Source organism: Chelonoidis abingdonii, chromosome 9 (assembly GCF_003597395.2).
Source record: "Chelonoidis abingdonii isolate Lonesome George chromosome 9, CheloAbing_2.0, whole genome shotgun sequence".
Classification (NCBI taxonomy): Eukaryota; Metazoa; Chordata; order Testudines; family Testudinidae; genus Chelonoidis; species Chelonoidis abingdonii.
The window spans coordinates 9652595-9666827 of NC_133777.1; the positions used below are offsets into that span (position 1 = coordinate 9652595).

The 14233-nt window shown below is 41.1% G+C and overlaps 1 protein-coding gene across 2 annotated transcripts in view; it reads right to left on the bottom strand.

The window, feature by feature from the left end:
- Nucleotides 1–14233, bottom strand: part of SDK1 (sidekick cell adhesion molecule 1) — a 662005-nt gene that overhangs the window by 151822 nt on the left and 495950 nt on the right. For both annotated transcript variants that reach the window (XM_075069178.1, XM_032767751.2), the window contains exons 15-17: nucleotides 12507–12654; nucleotides 11493–11633; nucleotides 7162–7343 (exon numbers count right to left, since the gene is read on the bottom strand). In XM_075069178.1, coding sequence (XP_074925279.1) covers nucleotides 7162–7343; nucleotides 11493–11633; nucleotides 12507–12654 — 471 coding nt within the window. The remainder of the gene's footprint in view (nucleotides 1–7161; nucleotides 7344–11492; nucleotides 11634–12506; nucleotides 12655–14233) is intronic.

A 14233-nucleotide genomic window follows, 5' to 3' on the forward strand; every position in this document is an offset into this window, starting at 1 on the left:
ATTCAAAGTGATACGTCGGATAGGGTTCGTGTGGACGGAATCGACATATTGCCTCCTAGAGTATCCACAGTGCACCACTGACGCTCTGGTCCGCAATCCGAACTCGGAATTGCGTGACGGAGTGCCGGTAAACAGGAAAAGCCGACGAGACCTTAGAATGACTTGTCTGTTCACGTGTCCGCTTCTTGATCAGCCACTGGGGCGATGCAGTCAATGCAAAAGTAGCTCTGCATTGAACCTTACCGGGAAACTAGACTCTGAATCGCTGTAGTGAGAAAATGTATTTATCAGAGCTCGTTAAAGAACAGGAAATGCCAAAGCGTTGAAAATAACTCCAGATAACACGCGGTGCGTGACACGTACGGTAGCCAGAGACTCAGAACGATGTCAGGAGGAGGAGGGTAATGAGGACTACAGCTACCAGTCTCTCCACAGCAGTCTCTGAAAAACTATTGCATTTTGGCTGAGCGCCCATGTCTGTTGCTTTTCCACGGTGCTCTGCGTGGTTCACGGAACAGCTCGTCTATCTACTTCCCCCCCCCAGCACGTTGAAAGGAGAAGTTAAAATAACATTATTCCTTGAGTACTGTAAATGTCACCCTCTTGTGTACTGAATGCTGCTGCGAAGAGTCGCGACGGTGTTGACAACGGTCAGATATGTTTGTTGATCTCAGGGTCCATGATTGGCTGTGCTCATGGCGATTTCTCAATGCACCCCGGGAAAAGGCCAAAGTGTCTGCTGCCTTCACAAGGGGGTGTGAGCAGTTACCAGCACCACCCGGGCAATGGTTTTCTGCCCCATCAGGCACTTGTGCTCTCAACCGGAAGTGGACCTACTGGGATACGCTTGGAGGACGCTACCACGTGCACCGTCTGGAAATCGATGTAGCTTGGACCATGCGAGCGAAAATAATCGATTTTCGTGATCCCACTGTGGACGTGCCTAAACCGATTTTATTAGATCTGTTTTGTAATATCGGTTTAAGCTAATTCGAAATAATCGTGCAGCGCAGACGTACCCTAAGTTCAGAGGGCCTTTCAGGAACTGGGAAATCTGCTTTGTGGGAATTATCATTTGCTACAGCGCTGAGAATTTACTAACAGAAAAGGGGCCTGGCTCCTACAAACACAGGGTTTCATTTATAATTCTCACTGTAGTAAACTTCTAAGAAACCCAAGCAAACACTTAGCAGTGTTTACAAAAGTTTTAGAAATGTGGATAACCAATTTTTTTTCATTTCTTTTTATGAATGTTCTGAAACTAGAATAAATCATTCTAGTCCAAAAATACCTATTACAAGAAGAAAAATGATGGAGCAAAAAAAACTTGACCAGAAAAAAATAAAATCTTTGGTATGCTGGAAATCATGATTTATGGTATAATTTATCTTTGGAATTCTTTATAGAAAATCAACATCTACATCTTAATTAATTCATTTTTAAAATGGAGAAAACCAGGCTGGCTAATGGGCATAAGCTTAATTTTAATTGCATAAGCATAATACAATCAATTTTTATCAGTTAAATTGTGGCAATATAATCCTGAATTTACTTCAAAGCATAATGCTAAATTCTCTCTTTATGAGCTGAAGTTAAAGTTGACCTCCATGGTTATCTGAACAAGCGTGTATTAAAACATGAACGCAGGCTGTGCTACATTTACATTATAGCTGACCTCTCAAACAATGCTCCAAATGAAATCATCAGTAAGTAGCAAGAGCTGAAATTGGTAACAAAGGTACCTCTAATTATACACAGTATTTAGCTAGGCAGATCTGTGCCTCATGTTATATATTTCTTATTATCAAGGAACACAAAACTATTCCTTTCAACAAGTATTTACAAAGAAATCCTTATGTAATTGCATGTTAGATTTTTTTAAATCTAATTTTGGTTATGTTTGTGATTATACTGAAGATCTCACATTGGAGTACAGCTCCAACTTTGTGTGAGACCTTTGAAATGTTCCTGAATTTCAGAGCATAAAAAGTTGGTATGACAGAACCAACCTTTATATTCCTCCAGGTAAAGTTAATCTGGCTAAAAATGTATTAGAACTCAACTGCTTGAATTGTAAAACATTCTAAAACTACTCTTAGCAGAAAAGGTCATGGAGGCACTGTAGATAAAAGCCATTAAATGGGGTTGGCCAATAAGAGTATGGGAATAAGAAGGAATTAAGGATGAACACATGTCCATGTCTCTAGTTATGTGTGAATAGGCATTTAAATCTCACATCAATTAAGAAAGACAGACTACCTGTTTTAAATATAAAATCTTCAACAAAAGGCATGCAGAAAGATCCCAAGCTACTGATTTTCAGGATGCCAACTTTCACATCTCAATAACGCAGTCTTACAGATTTTTCTCTATCTGAGAATTTGGTTGTTCCATTAATGCAGTGGTTTCAGGTGCTAAGCTGTGGAGCCCCAGTGGGAGCTCTGGAAATCATTTTGCCTCAAAGGTGCAATTCTTATTGTGCAGCCGCTGATACACCCCCTTAGGGAATGAAGCATTTTCTCTCTAAGCACCTGGCCTGAGATCCAGGGCTTTGATTCTGTGCCTCTTCTGTGTAGGGGCATGAAGGGGAAGTGAGCTCCTTGTTCCCTCCCATCTTGATAAATCATAAAGCAGCAGTTCACAATCTGACCATAGACAACTGGTTGCTCTAAGCAGATTCCCCTCTGCAAGTCTCTTGCTCTTTGTTTCAACCACTTAGCCTAAAGGAATAACAGGGAGAAATCTGTTTTTTAACTAACAAAGAACCCAACACTTGGAGATGATACTCTTGATTCAAGGATAGCAGCTACATTTCTTCCTCGGGACTATTTTCTACACACAGAAGGCAGCCCTGCTGGCAAGTTTTCAATGAAAAGGGAACAAGATTTTCTTTGTGACTCCCTTCATATTGCTAAGGAGGAATCACCAGAATACTCATCTTGCTCTTCTGCCTCTCCCTATCATGTCTATCAAGGATTCACTAATCTGGTGGTTCCAACCTCTCACGAGTTCAAGAAACACCATTCACTTAACTGTTCCTAACCTTTATGATAGGCACAGGTACACCCAATAGAGGATATCTCTAAACTGCACTGCTTCTAAAGCAAAAAAGAAGAGTCAGACTACGTATCCACGTCTTGGAACTTTGGGCTACAAGACTGGCCCTCAGAACTTTCCTGCTATCAGTTGGAGGAAAGATGGTTGAATTGTCACATACAACATGAATACTAAGAGGGCTGCTGAACTATCCAGTGGGTTTCATTCTCTCCTTCTTCCCTCTCATGGGAGAAGGGTGTGTTGATGGAATACATCCTTCTAATTTCGGTTGTTGGGCTTAGTGTGTAGGTGCTAGGTGGTGTTGACCACCTGCAATACACAGGAAGTTAGACTAGGTGATCTGGTGGTCTCCCCTGGCCTAAATGCTATGACTCTAAGAGATGCATTTCCTTTTGGGCTACACTTTCCAGTCAAAAAGAATTCCTCTGAGAACAACTTAAACCTCAGGTTTCAGGACCAGTATGAATGACCTCTCTTTTCTTCCAGTTGGCTCATTTAGAATAGACCTATTGGTTTCCTGAAGCAATGTAAAGTAACCAAATTTATTTTGAGAGAGAGTCATAAAGGCACTTTTTTTCTGGGATGGAGGCCTTTTCTCCTGGTCCCTTTGGTTCTTCAGTTCTTGCAGAAAATAAAATAGAGCAGGTTTTGGTAGTTCTGGGTTGTACTGGGCAAGCATGGTTCTTCAACCTGTTGGCATTATCACTGGCCCTCTGTCTTTACTAATCTCACTGATCTCCTCTGAAAAGAGCATCTTGAGACAATTGGCCTGGTAGTATGGCTCGTGTCCATAATGTCTGAAGGTTTTGAGTGTTTGTAGTTTTGCCCTATTGTAACTGGAGGGCATTTTCCATATTACAGATTCTAAGTACAATAGGCCACCTAGGAACCTATTTTGTCCCCTTACGACTATGACCATAGCATTTGAGCACTTCCCAAGTATTTAAAACAACAATAATTCTTTCTCATTGCCACACTTGTTGGAGAAATAGCTTGAGTAAAATGGTATGAAATGGGATCAATGTTACAGATTGTTTCCTCACAAAATCAGACAGATGTATATTGAAATTATAACTTTCTCCTTGGGATCTGGCAGCAGCTTTTGAGCACTGGAGACTCAGATATAGTTCTCCTCAGTATGGAGCCACAGTCTCTCAGACACATCACAAAGGTGACCCTCGAGGGCTATGAAAGTGGGTGAGGAATGTGATGTCTATCTACTATGTAAGTTACCTGAAGGCTAATGTAAATCCATGGACTGGCATTTAACTTTGGGAGGAGCTGTTCAAAGGGACAGCACCTCAGAAGTCAATACAATTGATGAGATTGAAGTGCTAGACCCCACAGTGAAGGGAAGAAAAATTGTCTCTCTCCTGGACCAAACACAGCAAGGGAGACTACTTGCATCACCCTCCAAAAGGCTTTTTCTGTATATGAAATAACTCTTCTGTGCAGAGATACTTGGAAGCCTCAACTTTTCACACAGAGATGAAAAGTCCTGAAGGACTCTGTTCAAATGAGCAACAGCTACTCTGTGCAGAAAGCTGGCACAAATCCCTGTCAAAGATAACATCAAAGAAGTAAGGAACAGCTGGAGAAACCCTGATGAAGAAAGGCATATATATACAGCATCAAAGGGTTATACTGAATATCCCACTGAAAAGACTTTTGGGGTTTTGAAACAGTCAAAGCCTCAGGATGTTGCATGCTTTGCCAATCTCTCTCAAAGGACCTGATTGACATTATAACTCAGTTTCTGTGAGAGTTCAGGTTTTCAGGCATCTTGCAAGTTACGTTCTCTTAGACACAGGCCACAAGTTATTTTAAAAGAGCTCTGAGCAGCTGATATTCAACTATGGGTTCTTGGGCTGCCACTGCTAAATGTCAAAAAGACTAATAAAAGTCCAATCATATGCATTCAGGGGTAAGGCCACAGCTCACGTGGCCAATGAGATGGAGGGGAATTCAATATTAAATGTGTTGATCTGCTCTCAGCACTCATTTGCATGGCACATTCAACTAATGCCAGGTATCTCAGGTATTTTTTTTCTATCCACAGACAGGCAGGTTCTTGCCAGTGCAACCCAAATCACTAGTGTGTGTGTGGAGAGGTGGGCAAGGTGCATAGATGCAGGTTCCTTAGGTTCATCTTTAAACTATATTATGTATTACAAGACCAGGGTTGGCTCTACAATTTTTGGGGTAAGGGGTGGCAGTCCCTATGTTTTTGCCGCCCCAGGCAGCGCACCGAATTGCCGCCGGATGGCAGGGGCAGTCCGTGCGCCCTTAGGGCGGCAGGCCCTTTTCCACAGTGGTGGCAATTCGGTGGAAGCTTCTATTTAGCTGAAGCCGCCCTGGACAGCTAAACATAGAAGCTGCCACCGAATTGCCACTGCCGCGGAAATGCACCTGCCACCCTAAAGGCACATGGACTGCCCCCACTGCCCATGGCAGCAATTCGGGGTGCTGCCTGGGGCGGCGAAAACATAGGGACTGCTGCCCCTTTCAGAATGCTGCCACAAGCACCAGCTTGGAATGCTGGTGCTTGGAGCCAGCCCCATACAAAACAGTTTCCACCCATGGTCTGATTTACGTTCCTAATCTCCTGCTAGTTTGGTTTAGGAGGCACAGTCAGCAGTGAGAAATGGTCACAAACAGGTGTCTGTACATTCTCCCATTGCAGGGAGAGTGGCATAGGACATGATACATTTCTTAACGCATGGAGACCTGATACTAACTCTGCTTCAGGATAGACTGGGGCTGTGCAGCTCCCGTCTGTTCAACTCCAAATGTGAAAAGGATTCAAATTGTTTTTAAAGTGGATTGAAAGCCTGAGGATATCGCAAGAAAATTAGGGGATGGCAACATCCATTATGGAGCTATTTATTGCGATTGTGAATTACTTAAAAAGGGAACACCTAGCTTTTTCATCTGTACTAAGTAAGAATTACATAAAGATGAATAGGGCATTGTAGATTGTCCTGCATTATAAATACTTCTACCAGTCACACTGAATGCAGGACTCACTACACATGACAACAGACAGTGAACTAATGAAAGATAACAGCAGCTATCATATCAAGGAACATTGGAGTCTATTGCAGGGTTAAACAAAGAGTCAGAAGTCAGAAACCTGGGTCTTAGCAGAGGGAAGGTCAAGGTGCTGTGATAGCTTGAACTGTACAACTAAACGAGAATGGAAACTAATGTATGAAAGTGATTTTTGATTTTCCATTTAGAAACCAATTCTCGGTAGAGAACTGGGATATATAATATTACTCCTATCTAATAGCAGCAGACTTTAAGAAATGCATGTCCAGCTCCGATACAAAGTTTTTAAAGGGCTGGAGTTGTCTACTTATCTCTATATTGCAAGACTTTAGATTCTCTGAGATATAATTTGGATTGTTTTCTTGCTCTTTAAGTGTCTTGGTAAACTGGTGCTGCACTTGGGTAGTCTATTTTTAAAATCTCTCTACCACTCACAATACATGTATTCACATCATAATGTACACCTATCAACAATTAGTAAACCATTACATATACTTCCCTGATTACAAACTAACATGCACTGGAAACGTGTAAGTTTTTCAAATAGTTTAATTATTTTTATGAGCTACTAAAGCAGAGATCATGAGACTGTCTATTGCTCAAAATTTAGTCCTGCAATCACGGAAATTAATGGAAATCTTAAGGGTCTGACTCTCGATTATGCTAAGGATTCTTCAGACTGATCCAGTAGTGTAAACACACCTTTCAGGAGGAGTAAAAGTAATTACAAACCCTTTTGTTATAGATGTAATTTCCACCCACTTCAGGGCACCTGTATATTGCCAGAGAGGTGTAAAGGAGCTTTAGTATAAATGAGAATAAGACTCATGGCTCCCTATTCCTCTTGGTAAATGCCTCTATCTCACTTGAACCTCTCCAGTAGAATCCTCTGTCTCTAGAGTATGTTTCCCTTCACAAAGAATCCTCTGTCTCTAGAGTATGTTTCCCTTCACAAAGGGAAACATACGACAAACACTTGCACTATTTGTTCACTCTGTCTAAAAATTAGTGACTGCAAAGGATTTGCAGTTTAGACTGCAGAGTGGAGCTCACCTCCCTGTAAAGTGTACTCTGTCACTGCTCTGCTGAATGCTCCCAGCCCGGCTCCATTATAAGATGCCACCTGGATTTCATACTGAGTCCAGATGATCAGGTCTTTCACCAAACAGTAGTTAATCTCTGCGCTGGTGATGTTCTTATAGTGATACTCCCCAGGGAGGCCTGCCAGGCGATACCTGCATACAGAAAAGGAAAATTCAATGCAGTCAGTTAAAAGGCATCAATTATAGCAAATGCACTGATTAGCAAAACCACTTCCTCTCTGAAGATGCACTATTCAAACTTTTCCTGCAGAATTATACAAAGGATAATAGAAGTCCTCAAAACAACAGACTAACCCCTGATAAGATCATACCCTGCTTGACTGCTATAGTATTTATAATCTGATTTCACTGAAATTACACGCTCAGGGCTAAACAAAACTGGCATTTTATCCTGTTATGTCTGCAGAAAAACTATAGTTTTTCAAATGTGGCATGTCTAGTAAAAGCTGTGATTTAGTATAAAAACATATCAAGGACAGGATTTTTATCAGGGTGCTGATGTAAATCGGTTTGAGAAATGTTTTCTTCCTCAGCCTCAACCTGAAAAGCAAGAAGATCTCAGTAGCGTTCAGGTCTTCTGGTCGAAGGGACTGTCAGCTCAAGCCTGCATCAGGAATCCACTTTCACAGAATGATTATAACAAGGCCTGAAACAGGGGTTGCCTAGGGACTGAAGAGCTTGCTAAAGAGTGGGAATCAGAAGAATGGTAATACAGAGATGAAACAGTTTGCCAAATGAGGATTAGTAATATATCTCTATCTATATAGTGATGAACCTCTGCCAAAAAGGTGGAGCAACTGAACATATGTCCCTGTATGAGGAGTTATGGAAAACAGAATTGATTTGGATGCATATTTTAGAGTCTTTTTTTGGTGTGGTCCTTTTGGATTCTGAGAATCCACTGTTTTCTATAATTATCATTTCCTCTGAAACAACCCTTGGAAATTTGAATGAGACTGTTTGCTTTTTTCCCTTTAGGAACAAGCTGTGTAGTAGATACATACAATATGCTTATCAACATATCAGAAATAAGTAGACCAAATGGCATTATGACTTACAAACAAAACACTGCTATTCTGTGAAAAGGCAACTATGGGAAGGTTTGGATTTTTATTCATCATACTATTTTTATGCTGTTATAAGTCAGCCCCTGCTTAGCAATAACTCAAGGCTTATCTACATGAGAAAGTTTCATTGGTTCATTTACGGTGTGATTTTAAACCAATATAAGTTTAATCAGCGCAATCCCTGATTAGACAAGGCCTAATTCTCAGAGATTTTGTTGTTCCTAGAGAGATCTCAGTGCAGCTCTTGCTCACTCAATAGCAATGATACAGACAACCCCAAAGAGTTGGGAGAACAGTGTGGCTTCCTGACTTGGTCATGTTTTGTATTGAGACTACAGCAGCAAAGCTCCATGAAACTTTAACAGAAAATCACAAGGCAAATATAGCAAAGCAATGTCAGGATCTCCCCCTGGGATTATTAGGTGGTTCTCTCTGCCTCCATTCAATGCAAGACCTCCCCTTCCTTCACTTATGGGATGATAGGAAGGTCGTATGAATCTTGGCAATGTCAATTCTTTGCTCAGCACTCTGTTTTCTCTCACAGGTAGCAGTCAAAGTGTAGAGTGCTCCCGTGGTCTAATCTACCGTGCTCTTAGCATGACACCCCTATAAAAACAACACTCTGCTGGTGAGAAAAAGAGCAGAGGAAAAAGGCCAGTTCAGAAATGTTATGTCCTAGTGATTTTTCTCACCATATATATACTTTGATGTATATTGCACAGGCTTTGTGCAGTGCACCTTCACTTTTAAGATCAGGCATTCTGTCAGTTTAAGTCCAATACATCCTCTATGGTGGAATTCTATGCTGCAAAGACAGAGCAATGGACCTGATGTTATAGTGGGTCTTTCACAGCCTTAATTTCAAAAGGCACCTTTAATACAGAGCTACTGTAGTCTAACTCAGCTGAAACTAGCACAGAAAAATCCCTTCAACAGCAGATACCTTCCTATAACCCTCACATTTTGAATCCCAAGAACAACTCTGGAATATTACAGGGGAACGTTTTGTTACAATTTTAAATTCTTGTTGAATGGTTTGTTTCCCTACTCAGGAGCCTAGACACAATAATTTAAATGTCTAAAGAATGTTTTCAACAAACTCGTACAGACTGATGACAATAGACTGGACAACTCTCTACTATTATGAAAACGGATGTTAAAGAGAGAACAGGGATCAATTATGCTAATTTTGCATGAGCTGCAGAAGGAAATGTTTAACCTAAAAATTAGTCAACATGTTATATGAAACAGTCAGACAGTAGAACAGGCTGGGAAGGGTAGGGAGGCTGCAGAATTACTATCTCCAGAGGTATTTAAAGGCAGACTAACTACCAATCTATTAGGGCTGGTTTAGGAATAACAAAACCAATCCTGTGACAAAGCAAAGGAATGGACTAGCTGTCCCACTAGAATGCCTTTTGATCCCTCTGATTCAACAGTATATCAGCACCAGAGAAAATGGTAACAGATTCTCTGATCCACCAAAGTTGCTTACCAACCAGACATGTGAAGACATCTTCCTCTGTAGGGGGAAATCTTCTAAAATAACCTCCCTCACCAACCCTCAAGTAAATGGGGAGGAAGGGACATAGTAGGGGCAGAAAGGGGCATGGCAGAGCTGAGTTCCACCAAACAGACACTATGCTGCCATTAGGGACCTCAGTAGTGTAAGCGAACAGCAGGACACCTCCTAGTCCACTACAATCAGAGCCCTGAATCAGGGAGCTGCAACCAGCTCCCCATTATATCTGTGCCCAGTAGAGACTACGGGCCTGAAGCTTTCCCCAGCAATCCATCTGAACTCAAAGCTTCAGCTTTAGTCTTTGGCATATTGCAATTTTGATTCACAGGCTTTCACCAAGAAATGTAGTAAACTGGCCAAGATTGATGGCATGCAAACAGTGTTGCCTATAGTTACCGTTTGTTATTTATAGACGAACCCATAGATGTGCATGACACCATAGTTGCTGCACATAAATCCCCGCCCAGAGGAGCAAATAGTCTATAAAATAGATATAACACACAAAAAGATGACAATAAAAAAAGGAGCGGTGGAGAAAGCATACCAAAGAGAGAGCTCACCAAATACGGTATGGTGTTGTGTACACATCTTTTCACTTTAAAAAATATTTTTTTTACAGATTGACATTTGAAAATCTGCCAGGTAAGAAGGCTGGGGTGCAGGAATATAGTCAAGAGTTATATAAACCACCTTGTTGTATCCTCTGATTGGGCATACAGACCTCATTGCTTGGGAGACAGGGAAATGGTTAACTTTCTTCAGCTGTGTCTGCACTAGACTTGACAGGAAATTTCCACCCTCAGCAATACCACCAAAGCAGCTCCATCAATGGTAGCAAAGTGGTAACACTAGCGTAAAAGGGCACCACCATATCCTTTTACCACCATATCCTGTAGCAGATTTAGAGGACTAGTAAAAATGCCACCAGACACCTGTATTCCATCTAAACTGGGGCTCCAACCTTGCTTGGTACTATACCAGTGGTTGTACAATCTTAGATTTCCCAGAAAAAAACTGAGTGTAGACAAGGCCTTCCTGAGCAGAGGGAATGCCACGGCTGCCTGCTCTCACTGCAGGGACAATTAGGGAGCCACCTGGGAACCATACAATCACTGAGTCCAGTTGGACTGGTTACTGACTCCCAAAGAGAGTAGACGAATGTGGTCTGGGAAGTCTCTCAATCTGATCATACCCTGTTTTAGGAGCCACACCCTCTCCATAGTGAAGTGGAAAGATTGTATTAAATAAGTGGTTTTCAGTTACCCATCTGAAGTCCCTTTATGTTGATTTAGTATAGCTGGGCTGCAGAAAGACTATTTACTTAATTTATTTTCAACTCCAAACCTTAATCTGGCCATGGCTCACCTGATCTGTCACATCCTCTCTACTTTATTGGCAGTATCCTTGTTCCTCCAGAACCCAGAATGCCACAGTTCCACTTTTGTGACATGCCTGACAAATTATGAGCTCCTTGTGGTAAGGAGTCTTATTTGTCTGCAAAGCACTATGCACACATGGTACTGTGCAAATAATATCAAATGATAAATTAGAGCAGAATTAGATATTGTCTTTTAAACATTCTTTCTTTTTTATTTGTATGACACCACTAGGATGTCCACCTCTAACACACTAACACATTTAATGCCAGACTTTATATTAAGATCCCTCTGGGCCAGAGCATAAGTCACTTACCTTAGGATGTACCCATGGAGAACCCCATTATGTTCACTTTCAGGAGGAGGCTGCCACTGAACCATGATAGACTGATTGGTACGTCCACTCGCTACTATGTTTTTAGGAGGAGCGCTGGGAGGTTCTTCAGGTAACATCAATCTAAGCACAAAAGAATGTGATGGGATGTGGGCGTTGGGAGAAAAAGAAAGCTCTAGCATTTTATTTTGTGTCCACTAAATGCGAACCAGCTTTATTTACTTAAGTCCAAAGACTAGAAAGAAGCTTAATGCTGATCAAACTACTGATGACTTTGCATGAAATAGTTACAACAAATCAACATAATAGAAAATCAGTTAAGCAAGCAATAAGGACAACAGCTGAGGTAACCTCATTCTGTCCGAATCCCCCATGCTGCTACAACTGTATGAAAACATTCACGCCTGAATGAGTTAGCGCTCAGATCAGAATCTGTGACTCCTTCGACTCTTTCAATATTTTTCATATCAAACATCTACATTTTGATAAAGCCATTTAAACCTCAGCTGTTCTACAATTCATGCTCATTGCAAGCTTTGGTATATAAAGGTAGGGGGTTGCATCTGAAACTAAATTTGATGAAGCCATTTTTTTATGCTACAACTGAAGTATATGACAGAAGTGACATGCAGTGACTGGGTGAGTGCTCTGTCCAGTCCAGAGTTAATCACTGAGTCTTAAACAGGAAAAAATATTTTGGCCCTACATGCATTCACTTCATCTCCTTCTATGATCCTGTTTGATTGTTACTCTGCAAAGATGGATGCACCTCTGTCTCCAGTGCATACAGAATGTGGTGCTGGTGCTAACTGCCAGTATGGCTAAATACTGCACAAAGTTCTTAGGCACTTCAGTAACCAGGGCTGTCCGCTGACTGCCCACATCCCCAAGCAGTGGTACAAAAGGTAACTTCATTTTAACAATTCTGAACAACTGACAGATTAAGGATTACTTCACATGCTGTGCATTTTACATAGGGATCTACTTTTACTTTACCTGCTGGTCTCAGTGCTATACTGGCCCTTGCCCACCTGGTTAACAGCGCACATCCTAAATTGGTAGGTACGGGCTGGAGTTAATCCACTCACAGTGATACTGGTCATCTTAGGGTTAACATTTGATAGATGCACTTTCCAGGGAGAGTCTGGTGGAGGAACACATACAAGTTAATAATATTGAGGTGCTTGTTAGGAGCCCTTATGAAAGTGAATATCTATGACTGCAATATGCTTCCTTTAACTTCTTTCCTCAGAGGAACAAAAGAAACCTTCCTATCTACCCCCATGATTAGGTAGATTGCACATCTGTCTACTGGAAAGGGATGCTACACTTGTCACTGTAATAACTAAAACTGTATTCATTAACATTTTAATAAAAGGAAATGAGCATAATAAAGACAGATGGGCTGTGTATATCGCGACCCATCTGTTTAGCAGTCCATTACACACCACACCTATGAGTGTCTCTGACTGAAGGGCTGTAATGAAATTCGCAGCTAGTCTGCAACATTTTTCTACCCAGCTTTCTAGCAGGTGTGGAAGAGTGACTCTGTCAGCCAAATTAGCTCTTTGCTGCAAGATCTGGGAAGGCTTCTACATGCCTGGATGTTTTCTACAGATGTATTGTTTTATATTCAGCCTAATAATTTCTTAGGTTGGCTCCTTCGAATAAACTGCTCCAGCAGTAGTGTAAAACCTCCACTGTCAGTTCACATACTTCACACACTGAGCTTCTCTGCTATCTGAATTACATTCCCAAGTTTCAGAGAGATGAAAAATGAAATATGTTGGAAATTAAATATTCTGTCATCTTTTCACCTTAGCATGTCATATTTCTTGTACACAGTAGGTTGCAGGGCTGCGACTAGCAGGTCACTCTTCTGTACCAGATATGAAGTGGCCATAGAGCTCCTTCCTTATAGTGAACAGATGTGGCTGAGATTAGTTTAAATAAAGTATGGCATACACTGTGCCACCTAGTGATAGATTAGTACAATACAGATTAGCATCCCATTATATCTCCCCCTTAAATTTTACATTCCTGCCATTTACAAAATTTACACAATCATGATTTGAAGTTCAAAAGACATTAATCTGTTAAGTGTCACTGAATCATACTGGTTTTCTAATTACATGATCTGAATGCATAGCAATTTAGTCACCTGACTGTCCATTTGCTGCAACAATTGGCTATGTTCAGTTTGGAATCTTTGACTCAACATCTTGTTCTATGTCTGCCATCTGCAGAATTTTCTGATTGTTCAGTTCTGAACAAACTGTAGATGTTGACAGTTTCTGTTGAACTCTCCACTGTTGGCTTGCATCACATATGTTCTGAACACCGAATTCTTTTTCTTTATGACAGTTGAAGTTTTTCTTTCCAATTTGACATGAACTCAGTCACCAGATTCTAGACATGGCAGTTCTGAGTTGTGACTGTTGTAAAAAAGTGTTCATAATTTTTTTTTCCTCCTTTTTATCCAATTTGCAACTCTCTTCATGTCTGGCCATTTGGAAAAGACTCTCTCAAGTTGGAACAGCAGTGCTGAGTGGTCTTCCCAGCAAAGTGGTGTAGAACTAGAACCAGTAGCTGCTCTTGCTGTTATCTGTAACTCGGAGCAAGAAATGGCTCTTCCAGCAGTAGGATTTTCTTGACTGTTTTTACCACTCTCTCAGCCTCTCCATTCACTTGTGAGTAATGTGGGCGGTTAGTAATATGATCAT